We start from the raw sequence: 19,966 nt of genomic DNA, 5'->3' as shown, positions 1-19,966 counted from the left end.
TGTAAAATAAACCCTAAGATAGCTACAATATAATTAATAATTATATTATAGCTATCTTAGGATTTATATTTATTTTACAGGTAACTTTGTATTTATTTTAGCTAGTTAGAATAGTTATTAAATAGTTATTAACTATTTAATAACTACCTAGCTAAAAGAAATACAAAATTACCTGTAAAATAAATCCTAACCTAAGTTACAATTAAACCTAATACTACACTATCATTAAATTAACTAAATAAACTACCTACAAATAACTACAATTAAATACAATTACATAAACTAACTAAAGTACAAAAAATAAAAAAAGCTAAGTTACAAAAAATAAAAAATTAAGTTACAAACATGTTAAAAATATTACAACAATTTTAAGCTACTTACACCTAATCTAAGCCCCCTAATAAAATAACAAACCCCCCAAAATAAGAAAAATCCCTACCCTATTCTAAATTAAATAAATTTCAAAGCTCTTTTACCTTACCAGCCCTTAAAAGGGCCATTTGTGGGGGCATGCCCCAAAAAGTTCAGCTCTTTTGCCTGTAAAAGAAAAATACAACCCCCCCAACATTAAAACCCACCACCCACATACCCCTAATCTAACCCAAACCCCCCTTACAAAAACCTAACACTAATCCCCTGAAGATCATCCTACCTTGAGTCGTCTTCACTCAGCCGAGCCACCGATGGAACTGAAGAGGACATCCGGAGCGGAAGAAGTTAATCCTCCAAGCGGCGCTGAAGAAATCTTCCATCCGATGAAGTCATCATCCAGGCGGCGCTGAAGAAGTCTTTGATCCGGCCGATGTCATCTTCCAAGAGGCGCTGAAGATGTCTTCTATCCGGGCGAAGTCATCTTCCAAGCCGGGTCTTGAATCTTCCTTCCGCCGACGCGGAACCACCTTCTTCACCGACGGACTACGACGAATGACGGCTCCTTTAAGGGACGTCATCCAAGATGGCGTCCCCTCAATTCCGATTGGCTGATAGGATTCTATCAGCCAATCGGAATTAAGGTAGGAAAAATCTGATTGGCTGATGGAATCAGCCAATCAGATTGAGCTCGCATTCTATTGGCTGTTCCGATCAGCCAATAGAATGCGAGCTCAATCTGATTGGCTGATTGGATCAGCCAATCGGATTGAACTTGAATCTGATTGGCTGATTCCATCAGCCAATCAGATTTTCCTACCTTAATTCCGATTGGCTGATAGAATCCTATCAGCCAATCGGAATTGAGGGGACGCCATCTTGGATGACGTCCCTTAAAGGAGCCGTCATTCGTCGTAGTCCGTCGGTGAAGAAGGTGGTTCCGCGTCGGTGGAAGGAAGATTCAAGACCCGGCTTGGAAGATGACTTCACCCGGATAGAAGGCATCTTCAGCGCCTCTTGGAAGATGACATCGGCCGGATCAAAGACTTCTTCAGCGCCGCCTGGATGATGACTTCATCGGATGGAAGATTTCTTCAGCGCCGCTTGGAGGATTAACTTCTTCCGCTCCGGATGTCCTCTTCAGTTCCATCGGTGGCTCGGCTGAGTGAAGACGACTCAAGGTAGGATGATCTTCAGGGGATTAGTGTTAGGTTTTTGTAAGGGGGGTTTGGGTTAGATTAGGGGTATGTGGGTGGTGGGTTTTAATGTTGGGGGGGGTTGTATTTTTCTTTTACAGGCAAAAGAGCTGAACTTTTTGGGGCATGCCCCCACAAATGGCTCTTTTAAGGGCTGGTAAGGTAAAAGAGCTTTGAAATTTATTTAATTTAGAATAGGGTAGGGATTTTTCTTATTTTGGGGGGTTTGTTATTTTATTAGGTGGCTTAGATTAGGTGTAAGTAGCTTAAAATTGTTGTAATATTTTTAACGTGTTTGTAACTAATTTTTTTATTTTTTGTAACTTAGCTTTTTTTATTTTTTGTACTTTAGTTAGTTTATGTAATTGTATTTAATTGTAGTTATTTGTAGGTAGTTTATTTAGTTAATTTAATGATAGTGTAGTATTAGGTTTAATTGTAACTTAGGTTAGGATTTATTTTACAGGTAATTTTGTATTTCTTTTAGCTAGGTAGTTATTAAATAGTTAATAACTATTTAATAACTATTCTAACTAGCTAAAATAAATACAAAGTTACCTGTAAAATAAATATAAATCCTAAGATAGCTATAATATAATTATTAATTATATTGTAGCTATATTAGGGTTTATTTTAAAGGTAAGTATTTAGTTTTAAATAGGATTCATTTAGTTAATAAGAGTTAATTTATTTAGATTTATTTAATTAATTATTTAAGTTAGGGGGGCGTTAGTGTTAGGGTTAGACTTAGGTTTAGGGGTTAATAATTTTATTACAGTGGCGGCGGCGTAGTGGGGGGCAGGATAGGGGTTAATAAATTTATTATAGGTGGCGACGGTGTAGGGGGGGCAGGATAGGGGTTAATACATTTAATATAGGTTGCGGCGGGTTCAGGGAGCGGCGGTTTAGGGGTTAATACATTTATTATAGTTGCGGTGGGCTCCGGGAGCGGCGGTTTAGGGGGTAATAACTTTATTTAGTTGCGGCGGTGTAGGGGGGGTCAGATTAGCGGTGTTTAGACTCGGGGTACATGTTAGGGTGTTAGGTGTAGACAGCTCCCATAGGAATCAATGTGATGTCTGTCAGCAGCGAACTTGTACTTTCGCTATGGTCAGACTCCCATTGATTCCTATGGGATCCGCCGCCTCCAGGCTGGCGCTTTGAAAACCAGGTACGCTGGGGCGTAAAAGTGCCGAGCGTACCTGCTACTTTTTTGATAACTAGCAAAAGTAGTGAGAATGTGCCGCACTTGTGTGCGGAACATCTGGAGTGACGTAAGAATCGATCTGTGTCGGACTGAGTCCGGCGGATCGAAGTTTACGTCACAAAATTCTACTTTTGCCGGTCTCGAGCCTTTGATAACTACGGCGAATCAGCCTCGCCACAAATACGCTGCGGAATTCCAGCGTATTTGAGGTTGACGGCTTGATAACTAGGCCCCACAGGCTGTAAAGATAATATCTGTGATGTTGATTTTAGAGACTATGGTACATGCTGCACACTTACAGATTGATAATGCCGCTGACTGGATGTTTTTTGTTCATTGCACCATTCTTGATACATATCGAGGAGTACTGCTGTTTCAGATACACTTTGTCCACCATGTCTTGCCATGTTCAAAGTCCATTATATCACTGCACTTCCCCATTCTCACTGTTGTTTGTATGCTAAACTGATAGTAGGAAGGTTGTTCTGCTGTATTTATACCAAAACTGTGGCCACGTGATGTGCAACACAGTGGAAGGAACCATTTGTGTGCATAGCAGGGCTGTACCTAATAAAGTGGCTGCACAGTGTATAGTTACCAAACTACCATCAGATATATGAAGAAATATGTATTTATAAATAAAAAGAACATATTCTGCTATGTGAAGAACATTGGAATATGAAATATTAATATTTTCATGTCAGGTTAGCGCACTTGAGAATATGTAATCAGGTTTGCGTGTGAGTAGGGTGTTTAAGGGTTTTTTTCCTACTTTTTTTGCTCCTTTGACTTCTATGGGGGAAATATGATTCCAAAATTCAAAGTTCGGCTTAGTGTGCGCATCGGGTTAGCGCGCAAGAAAACTTTTTACTATCAGCTTGTAATACAAGCTCTACCTGATCATTCAGAATGAGGAGATCAATGGTATATGCTGGATTAGATGATGCTAGCAGTAAAATATATCTCCACAGAACAGTTATAGATTTTTTCTATAAGTATAAGCCGAGTTCTGTTAGCCTACTTGTAGTAAAATATATTTTACAATGTATCTTTAATATAAATCTTTATGTGACATTCTTAGGGTGTTTGGAAACATCTTGTTTTTTCTTCAAACCTCAATAAAAAATAAAATACACAAAATTACTTATAACAATCAGATTTGAAAGTCTTACACTTGATAATTATACAAATAACAGGACTGCACTATTATACAGATATAAATCCTTCAGGTTCTAAAGTATTTTATACAAGGTCCTCCCTCCTCAATTAATTTATTTTGTTTAGTTTGTTTCATGTATCTGGGTTTTTTTTTACAAATAATTGGTGTCATTGTGCACCATACTCATAAGCTTATACAAATAAATGAATTATAATATTAATGAAAATAATAATAAAGAAATGTTCTCTAGTTTATAGTATTATAATATCGTCATACATTTAAAATTAACTTACCTTCTCCTCCCAGAGGCTCCTGACTAGATCTAATTGATTATGAAGTATTTCCCTTGCTTTTAGATTTTCTAAAAGTCCCAGTGAATGTCTCTTTGTTTGCCTCTTTATTATCTCTTTCTCTAACCATTCTGGAGGACTCAGACATTGATCCTCAGGTTCTTCAGAAGTTATAGATCCTAACAGGGCTCTTCGGGCTTCCACGCCAGTCTTTGCACGCAACTGAGGTTTTGCAGAGGTTTTTCTTATTTCACTGTAAAGACTGATGTAGATTAAAAAAAATATTGTTAAGATGTGCAATCATTATTGGTGTACAACTAATAACAATAATACAAGTGTGTTTCATGAGATAAAGGAAATAATATACATTTAATAAGATTTCAAAAGTTTCAATATTAAAGCATTTTAGGAAACATCAGATCACTGGTATTAGGTCATGAACTCTTAAACTCTTATTTTTCAGAAAGCCAAACCTCAACCTAGATATTTTGAGTCCTGCTATAATGCTGTAGAACCATCTCCACCAGTAGTAGCTTACACTGTAGGGGTTGATTTCTGTTTCTGCTACAGAAAGACATACTGTACCTTTAAGAAGGCCTAGAAGATCAATTAGGCCCTAATTATAAAAAAGTCTTTATAAGCTTTGTGTTTTAAGCATGAGGTTGCTTGTATACTGAGTTATTACCTCTTACTTTGGCAGTTTACTTCTTGGACATACTGGTTTTTCTTCTGTTTCCCCTGACTATGCTCTCTTTTGTATTAACCTTGTTTATGACTGACTTGGTATTTGACTTTGGATTGTTGCAGATTCTGCTTTTGTTGAATGATTTTGTGCTGCTTTTCCCTGTGAGGCCTTGACTTTTACAAAGATATGTTTCTATTTGAAATTTAAATTTATAAACTTATAGCTATTTTTTAATACTTAATTTTTGTTTTGTTTTGTAGGAGCTGATTAAAGAACTAGAGAGAGTTCAGCTAATAAGTTTATTCTCATTGCATTCTTACCCCTGGCCTTTGTTTGAACACTGTGTTTTCTTCCAGTGTCCCAGAAAGGGTTCGTGGGGAACTTGGCCCCTCGGCCATTGATTCCAGCTGTCCAGCTCATTTTACTCTAAAACAACAGTAGTTGTAGCGGGGGCTCACAGTTAGGGTTAAGTGCAGTGTAATAGGGAAACCAGTGTTAGGGTTAATATGTGCTGGGGTATTGGAATAGTAGAGATTGAGTTGTGTATGGTAGGGTAGGTTGTAGATGTTTATTTGCTGTTTAGGGGAAAATCACATTTAAAATTCCCTGGTGGCTGGCCTCAGCTATATTTTGTCATGTAACACTACTATTTACTGATCCAAAAATATTGCTATTTTGTGGATCAACTTAATTTATACTGACTTGCATTAGAGTTTAGGCCTTTGATTTTAGACAGGACAGCGTTATAGTTGTCACATCTCATACTTGTCACAAGGGGATTCACAATATTTGAATGATTTATAACTATTTCTTTGTTTTTATATATTTAAAGGGATATGAAGGTCAAATTAAATTTCCATAATTCAGAGAGAGCATGTAATCTTAAGACACTTTTAAATTCACTTCTATTTTCAAACGTGCTTCATTCTCTTTGTATTCCTTGTTTAAAAAAGTATACGCACATGTCCTACACTAGTGGGAGCTAGCTGCTGATTGGTGTCTGTACACATTTGTCTGTTGTGATTGGCTAACTAGATGTATTCATCTAGCTGCCAGTAGTGCAATGCTGTTCCTTCAGCAAAGGATAACAAGAGAATTAAGCAAATTTGATAATAGAAGTAATGTGGAAAGATGTTAAAAATTGTATGTTCTATCCAAATCATGAAAGAAAATTTGGTGGTTTCCTGTCCCTTTAAATAAGTTAGGGATAAGCACCAATCACTGAAGACCATTGAACAGAATAGTCATGATTAATGGACCCCTTTCTAGTTGGTTAGTAGATGTGAAAAAAGGTAAGTTGGTTAAATAGAAAGCTGGGAACTTCGGTAAGCTTTTAACTTTTATTAAAAGCAAGTCTATATACATACATTAGCAATACAAAAATAACATTGTACTTATGTACTTCCTCAATGGGTTGCAGTTAAAAATTTGGATTAAGAAGTATAAACTTTCCAGGAAAATTATATATTTTATATTACAATATTTAAAAAAAATTCCAATAAAAAGAAATTTCACTGAATGCAGCCAAATAAGCTTATGTTTAAATGAAACAACCACTAGAAAAAAAAAACAATTAAAATACTAACTCATGATTTTTGTTTGAGATTACATTTTATTTCAAATTAATAGAACAGTTGAGACCAGGTTTATTTTTATTTCATACAAATATGCAGGGTGATTTACTAAAGAGGCTTTATTCCAGAGAAAGCGACTCAGACTATAAAAGAATATTGTATTTTAAAGGGACAGTCAACACCTGACACAACTGGATTCCATATGTTTGTAACGCAAATGAAGATCCGCCTGCACTGGCTCCCTTCTCTATTACCTCTATCCTTGTCCTAGGAATCCTTCCAAATACATACGTTAATGTAGTCGAAATATGGCCGCCAAACTCCCCCCACGGTTACGTACTAACCTTCTCTTTCAATCCATCCTCCAATCAGAATGGAATCCTCGGTCAGCATCTTCAAACTCGTTCACGGCGTTTCGCACATGCGCGATTCAATAGGAACCAAAAAAGCAGAACTTTATTTTCCCCAATAATTGCCAGCGTATTATATTTTTAACAGTACCGTATTACTTAACGCAGATCTAATTAATTGGATGCGTCAAGTCCGATAGCTGTGTACAATCTGACTGATTTACAAATGCGCATGCTCAAGGGCATATCGTGCGCGCCATCAATCCCTTCATGAACGAGCGTGATTTGGAAGTGATATGGGGAAGAAGGAGGAGGGGGAGGAGTTTGGCGTCCATATTTTGACTAGAGTAACGTATGTATTTGGAAGGATTCCTAGGACAAGGATAGAGGTAATAGAGAAGGGAGCCGATGCAGGCGAATCTTCGTTTGTGTTACAAACATATGGAATCTGGTTGGGTCGGGTGTTGACTGTCCCTTTAAAAGGAACAGGACTGAATAAACTGCACACTCCTACACAAGCATCAGTGTTAAAAAGGAAGCTGGCGTATTTTTATATTGTATAATTCTTTTCTCAAGTGCATTAAAATTAACAAGGCATTCTGCTAGCCATTTTATCTACATACAATTAATTCACCACTTCCCAGGATCCTGTAGGTATTTGGCATTTAAAACATTCATCCAATTAAAGCCTTTCACTGGAGATACAGGATGTTTCCTTTCTATCTTTAGTGGCAAACTCAAAGTAGTACTGTGACCTAGTTATTGACAAGGAATACTGTTTTATATATATATAAAAAAAAAAAGAAACAAACAGTTTTCACTTATGAGCAAGCAGTACAATCACATTCTGTTCATTAAAATATGACTTTCTTTCTTATGCTGGTGAGAGTCCATGATTCATTACTGTTGGGAATTCATCACTTGGCCATCAGGAGGAGGCAAAGACACCCTACACCAAGAGCTTTAATATCCCTCCTATTTCCCTGACCCTCCCAGTATTTTCTTTACCTTGCCTAGCAGTAGGCGAAGATAGAGGTGCTAAAGATTTTAGTAAAGGTTTGCAGGGATATCGACCCCAGATTTTTCCTCAATGTATAGTTCCTCAAAGAGAGGGACATAGGAGAGTACATGCTGTGCAATGTAAATCTCCCTGGAGTTATGGTCACAAACCTACAGTACCATGGGTGTTGCTGGGATAGTTCCTTTAGCCTCCTTCTGCTTGGCCATGAAGATGGACTCTCTCAGTATATTATCTACTGTCAGTTACAACACAGGATGGGTGACTCCTGTATCCTGAGACTACATTGGGGTAAAATCAGTGGAGTGGGCAGCTACTGGGTAAGTACCTGCATTTTCACACAGCCCTCAGGCTATTAGTAGGTACGCTACCTTTTGTTCATAATAGCCAGAATTTTACTGATTCTTTAGGTATTTACCTTCTCAACCACAAGTGACAGATAAGTATTTTACTAAGGTCTGAGGAGAAATTATGTTTAACTTTATTTTCTCTCTTAGGTTTTTTGAGCACTGTTAAACTTTTACCATTGCCTCTTTAAGTAAGTTGTCCTTTAAGGTGTCCTACACTGCTAAATCTCCAGTTTTATTTGTCTGACTAATTTCAGCGTGATAACCATCTCCTTAGGTAAGTGGGTCAGGGGGAGTGCTATCCAGTGATGGGAGTTAACGTGAGCAAACACAGGAGACATTTTTGGAGTGCAGTGCAGGAAGAATGATTCTTAGGAGGTTAACTCAGTTGTCCCTTATGAGAGGGATTTGCACACTCACTGTCTCGGTTTCAATTCCATTCTGGTGGCTTCTTTCTATGGAGGAGTGATTCTGTGTCAGGCACGGCTGGTAACCAGTTCCATTGGTAAGGGTGCATTTTCCGGTGATAGGAGTTAATGTGACAGGAACTTTTTTTGGAGCGCAGCACTGGAGAATGATTCTTGGGAACAGAAGACATTAACTCAGTTTTCCTGCCTAAGATCCATTGTCACATCCATGCCAGGGATTGAACCAGAGGGCATCTGCCAAGCATCGTTATTCTGTTCCAGTTTCCTAACCCTGCAGAGGGCATCTAACAAGCACCGGTATACTGCTTCAGCACCCTAGCCCTGCAGAGGGCATCTGCCAAGCACTGCTATCCTGCTCCAGTACCAATGACCTGCAGAGTGCATCTGCCAAGCACCGGTATTCTATTCCAGTACCCTAACCCTGCAGAGGGCATCTGCCAAGCACCAGTATTCGGCTTCACCACCCTAGCCCTGTAGAAGGCATCTGCCAAGCACTGCTATCCTGTTCCAGTACCCATGCCTTGCAGAGGGCATCTGCCAAGCATGGCTATCCTGATTCAGTACTGAAGTCCTGTTTCTATCTTCGGCCCTCAAGTGGGAACTCCTGTCTTCCACCCTTAAGTGGAAAACCCAGTCTGGGCCTTAGAGTGGGCACATCTGTCTCCGGGCCCTCAAGTGGACACTCTAGTCTCAGCCTTAGGAGTGGGTACAACTTCTGACCCAGCTCCGTTGTGGGAATTACTGCTGCCTAATTCTGTTTCCTTAATCCTGTACATTAAACTTGCCTTGTGTCTGTTTTCTCAATCATGCCTAAAAGGGGTAGTTTCACAAAGAAGCCTATTCCACTGGCCCCTTTTAGCGCACAAGATGGGACTAAGTCTGACACCCTTACACATGAGCTCCAAACCCCTGAATCCGCTCTGCCAAAAATAACAGTCATCTGCATGCACGCTGTCTCAGTTCCTCCTTCATTCTGGTGGCTGCTTTCTTTGGAGGAGTGAGTATGTCTCAGGCTCTTCTGGTGTATGCATGGCATTACCAGAGGGGGCAACAAAAATGTACTCCAGGACAAGAGGGAATTTTCTTGTGATATTAAATAGTAATTGTGCTCTAAAACACTGTGGGACCCATGGCAGAAGTTGTAACTGGGAGTATAGAGTTTTTATTTAGCTCTACTGTCTGCTTTACTATATATAAAGTGACAGTTCACACCATTATTGCACATATTTTCACTTGAACATGGATCTATTTCCCCAGAGAATGTGTTGCCCTCAGAAGATTTATTCTTAACTCAGATCGGGATTTGACCGTTGTTCCTTTACGTTTCTTCCTTAGGGAAGTATTACAGACTTTAGGGGTTTAGGAATCTAAATTCTGGATGATATTTTTCCTAGATATAAGTCTGTATGTTTCTTATTCCTTCCCTACATTTTCTTCATTTTCTCAGATTCAAGTTATTATTTGGAACTTCGAAAGGTTGTTGAAATACCTTTTCTGTGACTTCAAGATCAATGAGGAAGCCGAAGGGTATATGGTTGGTCTTCCATCAAGGGGATTTTTTGTTTTCATCCAGCTTTGGATATTGATTTATTGTGGATACAGCTTTTTTCTGATTTAATTCCTTATTTGACTTAGTTTAAGAAGCCCAGCCTTAAAAAAATGGTTTAAAGATTGCATTTCTGATTTGCATTTGGCTCACCCTCTTTCAGTTTGTGATGCAATCATTCTGATTTTTCGCATTCATGTCAAAATGATGGCTCTCTGTTCTCGCTAGAAGACTTGAGGTTTTTCAAATTAGCCTTAGGGAATTTGTCCTTGATGGACCTCGGCTTGTATTCTTAATTTTCCATGGTCTCAGCAACAAGAGCCACTAGGGTGCAACTTCATTGAGAGAGGTTTCTTCTGTTTCATGTCTCAAAGAGACATATGAATGGTTTTCTTTTAGGGGTTCAGGAGTTGGAGGATATGGGAATCGATTGTCCCTCTTCCTGTATAAGTACGCAGGAGGGAATTTTATTTACTTTTCCTTTTATAGTCCCAAAGAGGGAGGAAACATTCAGGCCTGTCCTGGAGCTGAACAACATAACTACATTTTGGGGATTCTCTCTTTTTACAATGGGAACTATCAGATCTATATGTCCCTTCTTCTTTAGGGCCAGTTCACGTTGACTATAGACTTGAAGTATACTTATCTGCTCTTTCTTATCCATAAGGAATATTTGGTTCCTTCATTTTTACATTCCTGAACAACCACTATTGGTTTGAGGTTCTACTGTCAACCACTAGAGATCAGGAAATAGTTTTTTTTATACTTTCTTGGTCAATATTTAAGCTCACTTTTTCAGAGAAACTACTCTGGTTGATTCACAGTAATGACTGGAAAGTTAACTTTGCATAGAGTTTGCTGATTCAAGGGTTTTCTTGGAATTGACCAGAGACCATCTCATTGAAATCAGTGGAATGGAGACCACACCTACTTATATGAGTTATCTGGATTCATATACATTTTTTTTATCTTTTCTAAAAGTCTCTTTTCTGGTGGTTATCCCTATTGCAGTTTCTTTGGGAGTTATCATAGGATGTAGTTACCATTGACTCCAACCATTTGGGTTGGGGGTGGTCTGGGGTTCTAGATGGTCCCAGGGAGTTTAGCCTGCTTATGAGGCGAGGTTACCGATAAGTATCTTGAAACTATGTGTGATCTTCAGAGCGTCACAGATCTTCAGACATAGCCTATATTAAAACACCTAGGTGGTGCCAGCAGTGACCTGTGGAGAGGGTATCTTATCTCCTGCATTAGCAGACGTTTTTCAACATACAACCTCAGCACTTCATTTAGGAGTATTTTGATAGCTTGGTTATTTGCTCGGGTTTCCGGAGATTGACCTTATGCCATCCTACTTAGTCACAAAACTCCCTTGTATGGGGCGAGTTTGAGAGATCTTCAAGAGGCATTGAGGGAGGCCCTCGCAGTATTGTGATTTTTTTCTTCTAGTTTATCATCTTCTTCCTATTAATTTAATCCAAGGGTATTTCCTTGGATCTAGGGCAAATTTCAGCATTCGTAATAGATCATTTTTGGTTCTGCAGGACGTGGTATGTTGGGTTGGTGAAGATTTCCAACACTCTTCCATGGCATCTCTCTCAGTTACCAGATTGGTCATCTAAGGGTACTTACTGTCCTTTACCAGAAATCTTTATTCTATCCATTTGTCTGCTTGGAGATTTGATGGTTAGTTTTCTCTCAAAGAGTTTTCCCGGACTCTGTAATGGATACCTTGATTTATTTTTGTGAGACAGTCCTTACATAGCTTTTTCTCAAGTGTGGAAGGTTTATCTTTCTTGGTGTTGGCTCAGATTTTTTTTCATGTAATTTATTCCTGTTTGGAATTTGAACATATGCACTCATAGGACACTCAGTTGTTCTCCTGAAAGGTTTTTCCTGTATTAGCCATTTACTCAGCTAGGAGAGTCTCTGTTTTTTTTTGTTTTGTTTTTTTCTAAAGATTTTCTCAGATCAAAGTGGTTTTATGTACTTTGTAATGTGTCTTTCCTAAGGTAGTTCTTGATAGAATCTTATCTAGGGAACTGTAATTCCTCCTTATGACCTAATGCGACAACTTCAATAGAGGGATTATCACACAATCTAGATGTTTTCCCTTATATGAGGCTGCTTCTGGCAGAAGGGTCCTTCAGACTGTAGTTTCTGGTACCTGCCTTTTCCTTTGTCCCACTCATGTTTCCATGGACTTCACAGCTTGGGTATTAGTTCCCAACAGTAATGAACTGTGGACTCTCACCACCATAAGAATCAAAAATAAGTTCCTTTCTTTCTTGGTGCTGAGAGTCCACAAACATGCCCAATTTTTCTTAGTGGTGGCAGTTCTAGCACCTCTTTAGCCTACTATTTTTTGCACTTCTTCCTCCTATACTTGGCTATACAAAATACTGGGAGGGCCAGGTGATGAATTTCCAACAGTAATGAATTGTGGACTCTCACTACCATAAGAAAGAAAGGAATTTTATCAGGTAAGAATAAATTATGTTTAAATACTGTATTTACATGATATATTTTAAAATTCCCACTCCTTTAAAAGGAGGATAACTGCAAAAAACCTACATATACAAAGAGTCAAAAATATACATGATCCATACAGAAAGAATAGTAATGAGCAATCTGACTTGAAGAGTGACAACATTTGGGCTAGAAATGGGAGAGGTAGATTATTAGTGATAACCTCTGATAGGCTGTATTGTGACTACCAGGCCTTATAGGGACAGTTTACTAAAAAAAAAAATCTCCCAATGATCCACTTTACCTGTTGGAGTGTATTAAATTGTTTACAAGTATTTCCTTTACCCTTATATTGGCATTTGAATTAGTTTATTTAGCCTGCTGTATCCCCACCCATCCTGAATGTTTTTGGCCTTCAGGCCAAGCTGTGTTAACACAGCCAGTAGAAGAAATTACACTCCCAGTGGGTTATAGAAGAGATAAGGTAATAAAATGTTAATTTTCCATTGTTCTCTCCAAGTATTGGTGATTGGTTTAAGAACAGATAGAAGGTAAAGATGCAGGTATATGTACACAATGTGATAAAGTAATGAGATCTGATTATACCTACAAGCTCAACCCATTTTATTAGGTTGTGGTTTCAAAACACAAAATCAGCTAATTCATATACACAAATAAACCTTAAAAAGGCAAATCTCATACATTTTATATTCTGCATCTGGTAAAAAAAAAGTTACTGGAAACATATTAGGGAAAACAATTTTATAGTATACTGTCCCTTTATGCTACATTCAGACCTGCCTCTCAAAATGCATCTGTCACATTCTCTGTCTATTTACTTAAGAGTGTGCTCACTTGTTTTTCACTGTGAATCCATAAATACTTTTTTTCAACTTTTACCCTGGATGTGCATTCTATCATGAGATGTTAAGAGGAACCTGGTTTGATGTTGTCCCCTAATTGAGACCTCACATAAACAAAGTGAACAAATTAATACAATATGTAGCATCTATATGATGACTTGAAAGGACATGAAACCCAATCATTTTATTTCATGATTCAAGTTACAAATTTACTTTTATTACCAAATTTACTTTGTTCACATGGCATTCTTTTTTGAAGATAATGCCTAGATACGTAGACTTCTGGAGTACATGTTTGCCGAACAATATGGCAGCTTTGCAATGATGCATTTGAGCACTAGATGGCAGCAGAATTTGCACAATACATAGCATTGTTAAAAGCATTCTTGTTAAACTGCTGCCATATTATTTGTATTACTACTATCATTTATTTTTATAGTGCCGCAAAATTACGTAGCACTGATTAAACTCTCGACATGTGCACACTCCTTAGCTTACCTACCTCCTTTTAAACAAAGGAAACCAAGCAAACGAAATACATTTGATATTCATTTTAAATTGGAATGTTTTATTGTTGTGCACTGTGGGGCCTATCTATCAAGCTCCGAAAGGAGCTTGACGGCCCGTGTTTCTGGCGAGTCTTCAGATTCGCCAGAAACTGCAGTTATGAAGCAGCGGTCACAAAGACTGCTGCTCCATAACCCTATCCGCCTGCTCTGAGCAGGCGGACAGGAATCGCAACAATTCAACCCGATCGAGTACGATCGGGTTGATTGACACCTCCCTGCTGGCGGCCAATTGGCCGCGAGTCTGCAGGGGGCGGCGTTGCACCAGCAGCTCTTGTGAGCTGCTGGTGCAATGCTGAATACAGAGAGCGTATTGCTCTCCGCATTCAGCGAGGTCTTGCGGACTTGATCCGCACTGTCGGATCAGGTCCGCAAGACCTTTGTTAAATAGGGGCCTGTATCTGAATCATATAAGAACTCTACATATGTGAAAGAGAATGAAAGTTTAATATGTTACCACTCAAAGGACAAGATTACAAGTTGCGTGTTATGAGTTTTCCATGCGCGATATGGTCTTTTCACAATCAATTTCCATTGCGCAGTTATTACAAGTTTTGAAAAATTGCGATTGCGTGCATTCGCCTTTTACGCAACAATCCTTTCCGCACTCGAAGAGCTGTAGTTAACAGTTTTGTGCAACATAAAAGTTTCATGAAACACTTCACAAATACATTACAAAGTACAGTTTCACTCATATTAACACTGTCTGATAAAAAATATTTGAAAAAAATATTGCACACAAAAGTTATAAGGGCTCAAAGATACGAGATCTAAAGAAAAAAAAGCAGACGCAGGGCTTTTACATTGATATACATACACATATATTGAGAAACATGGATTTATATGTATAGATATGTTTAACTATGGAGATAATGAAAATATTTCACATTAAACAATACCTCAGAGGGATTTTCAAAGAGATATTCGCATATAGATCTTGGGATATATAGACATATATATATTCATATACATATATCGCAATAAATAAATCAGTCCAAAAATCATCACATTTAATTATTTATAAATATATAGAACATATTTATATTTTCATGTACACTTTTCGAGGAGAATACGTCAAGGGCTTTGCCCAACATATTAGGGTTTTTGTGTCTTTTTTTTCTTTCTATTGGTCTTCTCCATTGACTTCTAATGTGGAATACGTGAACGCACACGCGATTCGTCTGTTTGGATTACACAGCTTAACGAGCACACAAAATAAGTTATTTTTTAACTTGTAATAGCTGCACAATCCCAAATGCAAAAAAGCCATAAAGCGTGCAGTGTTTTCGCAACTGATATGCCGAGCGACTTGTAATCTTGCACAAAATGTTATAGAAAGTAAATAGGGGAAAGCTGAAAAGAAGACTAAAAGGTAGATAAGAGATATACTAAAAGGGACAAACATTGCAAAATATAGGATGTATATAGTAGGAAACATCTGCAAATAGGAATCTATATTGCTTTTACTTAGCAAGCTTGTAAACCAATGAAAATGTATACTACACATAAGACAATCTATAATAATGAATGTCACCAGATCCTGGAGTTAGGCAATGTGTGCTACCCATAAGTCTGGAACATGGTGTTAAAGGGACATGTTTTTCGTGATTCATGAAGAGCATACAATTTCTAATTTACTTCTATTATCATATCTGCTTTGTTCTTGTGTCATTATTTGATGAGTGTATTCCTAAGTTGGTAGTATGCATGTCTAGAGCACTACATGGCAAAAACGTGCTGCTAATAGTGCTCTTACAAACGTATAACTTTCTTGTAAAACTGCTGTCATCTGGTGCTGCAGACAACATATATACGCTCTTGAGCTTACCATCCTGCTTTTCAACAAAGAATAACAACAGAACAAAAAAATGTGATAATAGAAGTAAATTGGAAAGTTGTTAAATTGTATGTTCTATCTGAAACATAAAAGCAAAAAGTTGAGTTCAATGTTCCTTTAAACAATATTTGTTGCTAGGGTGAAACAAGGCATGTCTCCAGCAAAGAAAGAAAAGTAAAACTAGAGTATCATCATGGTTAAACAAATCAAGGTAGTAAAAAAGCCAAAAATAAATAAACAGATTGAGAATACTATATAAATACAAAGCAATCACAATAGCTGTTGTATATATGAACCCTTTTGCCTATCACTGAAACATATGCAAATATATATTATTTAAACTCTGTGTCCATGTTAGAAATCTTTCCTCTCTCCACCACCAAAAAAAAAAAAAAGAGTCAGGTGTCAGACATCAGGAGTCAGGTGTCAGATATCAGGAGTCAAGTGTCAGACATCAGGAGTCAGGTGTCAGACATCAGGAGTCAGGTGTCAGACAACAAGACTAATAGCATTCAAAGCATTTATAAGACTTTCATACAAAGAATTGCTGTATTTTGGCTGTATACAAAACAAGAATAATGTACACATAAAGAATGTACAGTGATTGACCCGCCGGCCATTTAATGCGTGGACAGTTCATTGTAGAAAAGTTAAAGAAAGGTTTAGTGCATATAGAACTATGTCTTATCAGAATGACCACCTACTCTTATTGTACCTTACTTCACAAAATCATCTGTATCATGTATGTGGTTCTATTATTTGTCTTGCATAAGCATTGTATGTCATTATTTTTCTGAACTTTATTATTAATAATAAAAAATATTAAAAAAAAAAAAAAAAAAAGAATGTACAGTGAATCTCTAATGGAGGGCTTCTATTCAATCCAGTAACAGGAAGCAACATGAAAAAACTTTTCAGGGAAATTTAACTTCTGCTCTCCAAAAAGTTCCTCATCACTATATCCCACAAAATTACATTTACAGTTGTCTTTTTTCTGTTACTACAGTTAAATACTTCCCCCTTCTATATCATCTACCCCTATAAACCTCTAGATTGTAAGTTCTTCAGTGTCAGATCCTTCTCGTCACTCATCAGTTCGTATGGTGTTGTGTACGCCCATGGTCATAAACTGCCATACAATCTATGACACTTTACAAATAAATTATAGTGATTATTGCTGATTATACGGAACAGAAGTTAGTACAAAGAATCTCGTTAGACAAAGGCAGTTTGCCCACTTCAGATAGAACTGATTGATATGATGAAAAATATTTTGAAATATTAATAATACGTTATAAGGCAAACAATATTCACTCTGCTTTAGTGCCTACAAATTTTGCTGATTCTGCAGTTTTATGTAAAACAGACAGACATACATGCAGATTTACAGAGAGTTTTGTGCACTCGCACCGAGGGGAAAAACTAAAAATTTAAAGGACCTTTTTTCTTTTTTTTGTAGCTGGCAAGTATATAAAATAGACAACATTTATTTATAACCAACACAGACAAAAAATGGACAAAATCATAGAACATTATTTTTAATATGCAGAACCTAAAACACCCTTTTTTAAACAAGCTAAATTGCCCTAGAATATCAATGTCAAATAGCAAAACTATATATTTTAAAGAAAAACAACCTACTGAAACCATAAAGCAAAAGATTATAATTAGACTTTGCTGAAATTAGTGACTTTTTTATTTCAGAGCAGAAAAAATAGAAACGCTATTGATTGTACTCAAGCAATATTAATGTAAATAGCTCTAATATTTTTACACTACACTTGTGATCTAGATATATATTTGTGTCCACAAAGCTTTACCTCTGATAGTGATTGTATTGTAAATATTTCCATATCCAGAGGTCCTAGTATCCTACATTATCCAGATGATAGAAGGCAGGTTTTTGTTTTTTAAATGAATGGGGTACATTCAAATGAAGGTCAGTTACTAGTCAGTTATTGGAACTTTTTGTCTACCATGTTCTTCGGTTATATTGAAAGTAGCTCAGGGGAAGGTGGGCTGTAACAGAGATGATGTTCCAGGAGGGGTGGATAAGCAGTGAAATTATAAAACTGGAGCACTAGGCAAATAAATGGGATCTAAAATGTAATATTACCAAGAGCAAAATTAGGCATATAGGATCCAAAGAACCCAAAGGCCAATTACAGTCTCAATAGTACATTACTGACTCTAACCAAAGAGGAACAGGACTTGAGAATTATTATTTCAGATATTTAAAAGTTTGCATAGACAATGCAGCAGTGCAGCCGGTAAGGTCATTTGAAAACTTGGTTCCATTGGGAGAGGTATTATTAGCTGAAATAGAAAGGCTACTAAAATGGTTTACGGTCTAAAACATAAAATGTACAAAGAAAGACTCTCTAGAGGAGAGAAGGGAAAGGGGTGACACGATAGAAACCTTCAAATGTATGAAGGGACTTAATAAGTGGAAACCGAAAGCATTTTCCACAAAAAAAAAAGAAGTACCAAAACAAGGGGTCACAATCTTAAATTAGAGGGTAGCTGATTCAGGAGAAATGTGAGAAAGTCGTTTTTTTACATAAAGGGTGGTGGATTCATGGAATAAACTTCCAATAGATGTAATGAACACAAGGACTGAGAAAGAATCCAGAAATGCCTGGGACCTGCATAAGGCTATCCTAAGAAAAAAAGTAACATCTAATATGGGTAGACTTGTTGGGCCTTTTTGGGTCTTATCTACTGTCAGTTTCTCTATTTCTATATTTCTAGAAATAAACATTTAGATTACTTTATCCTTGATATCCTGTTGTCAGTTCCTGCACCTCAGTTCCACACAACAAACCCCAACATTACATCATGGTCCCACTGCGTGAACGTTATTTTGGGATTACTATTGCCTTCTGGGGATTTGTGATCACCCTATTTGTCTCTGATTCTGATGTCCATGGTCTCTCTATGCATTCCCTGGCTCCCAGTGACGACTGCTCCTAATAATATGTATTACATCATGTGAACGGAATCTCTGGGTTTAGGTGAATGATCTTTTCAGTGTTATTAATAATGTTTTTTTATTTGTCTCCACCCATGAAAAGGTACAGCTCCAAGATATACAGTAGGTACAGAGTACTAAAAGAAGCAGCCCTTAGGAACCACTGAGTAATGAAACCAAACTGTGAAAGTTCTACAGATAGTTAGATACTAGATAGATAGAAATAAAAGCAAATTAAGTGTAACCTGTTTACACAACAGAGAAATATAGAGGGAGTACATTTCTGCTTTTTTTTTTATTATTTAGAATATTTAAAAAAAAAAAAAAGAAGTTTAGATATGATCCCATTCCCATACTATACTACAGAAATACCCGATGTCCTTTAATTAAAATAGGTGTAGAGTAGTAATGTTCTCAAGTAGGTTAGAGGAAGGTTCTGTTTAAGATAAAAAAAATGTATCTAGATGCTTTAATCTACTCTAAAGTTGTACATCAGTGGCATATTAAGATTTTTGCTGCACCAAGCACTGAAAAATCTGCTGCATCCAACTCTACCTATTTTAGCTCATATATGCTGCATATATGTTTGTCAAAAATGTACTTAGCAATTAAAGGGACATTGCACGCTAGATTTTTCTTTGCATAAATGTTTTGTAGATGATCCATCTGGGAGTGATTGTTTTTGTACCAATGTATAGTTTTGCTTATTTTTCAATAGAATTGTGCTGATTTTCAGACTCCTAACTAAGCCCCAAAGTTTTAGATGCATACTGATGTCTACACATTCAAGCTTGTCTAATGGGTCTTTTCATATGCAGGGGAGGAGGGAGTGTCTGCTCATCCTGATTTCCCAGCCCCTTTCACTGAGTTTCCCAGCCTAACCTCATCAACAGAGCTAAACTGGGAGCTTCTACGTTTTTAAAAGGTTTTATACTGGATTTGGGACAGGCGGTAGCTCGCCTCGCGGCGGACCGCCAGCTCGATCCCGAGATCCAACTACGAGCTTTTTAACTGCAGCAACTTTAATATACGCTATTGGAGCTGGAATTACCGCGGCTGCTGGTACCAGACTTGCCCTCCAATGGATCCTC

General features: G+C 37.5%; 1 protein-coding gene across 1 annotated transcript in view; it reads right to left on the bottom strand.

Annotated features, from left to right (window-relative positions):
- LOC128644541 (WD repeat-containing protein on Y chromosome-like) overlaps nt 1-19,966 on the bottom strand; it is a 385,306-nt gene that overhangs the window by 361,352 nt on the left and 3,988 nt on the right. Inside the window, exon 2 of the mRNA XM_053697119.1 lies at nt 4,225-4,483. Coding sequence (XP_053553094.1) covers nt 4,225-4,483 — 259 coding nt within the window. The remainder of the gene's footprint in view (nt 1-4,224; nt 4,484-19,966) is intronic.

Source organism: Bombina bombina, unplaced genomic scaffold, assembly GCF_027579735.1.
Source record: "Bombina bombina isolate aBomBom1 unplaced genomic scaffold, aBomBom1.pri scaffold_398, whole genome shotgun sequence".
NCBI classification, from domain to species: domain Eukaryota; kingdom Metazoa; phylum Chordata; class Amphibia; order Anura; family Bombinatoridae; genus Bombina; species Bombina bombina.
This window is presented reverse-complemented; position numbering and strand designations above follow the sequence as displayed.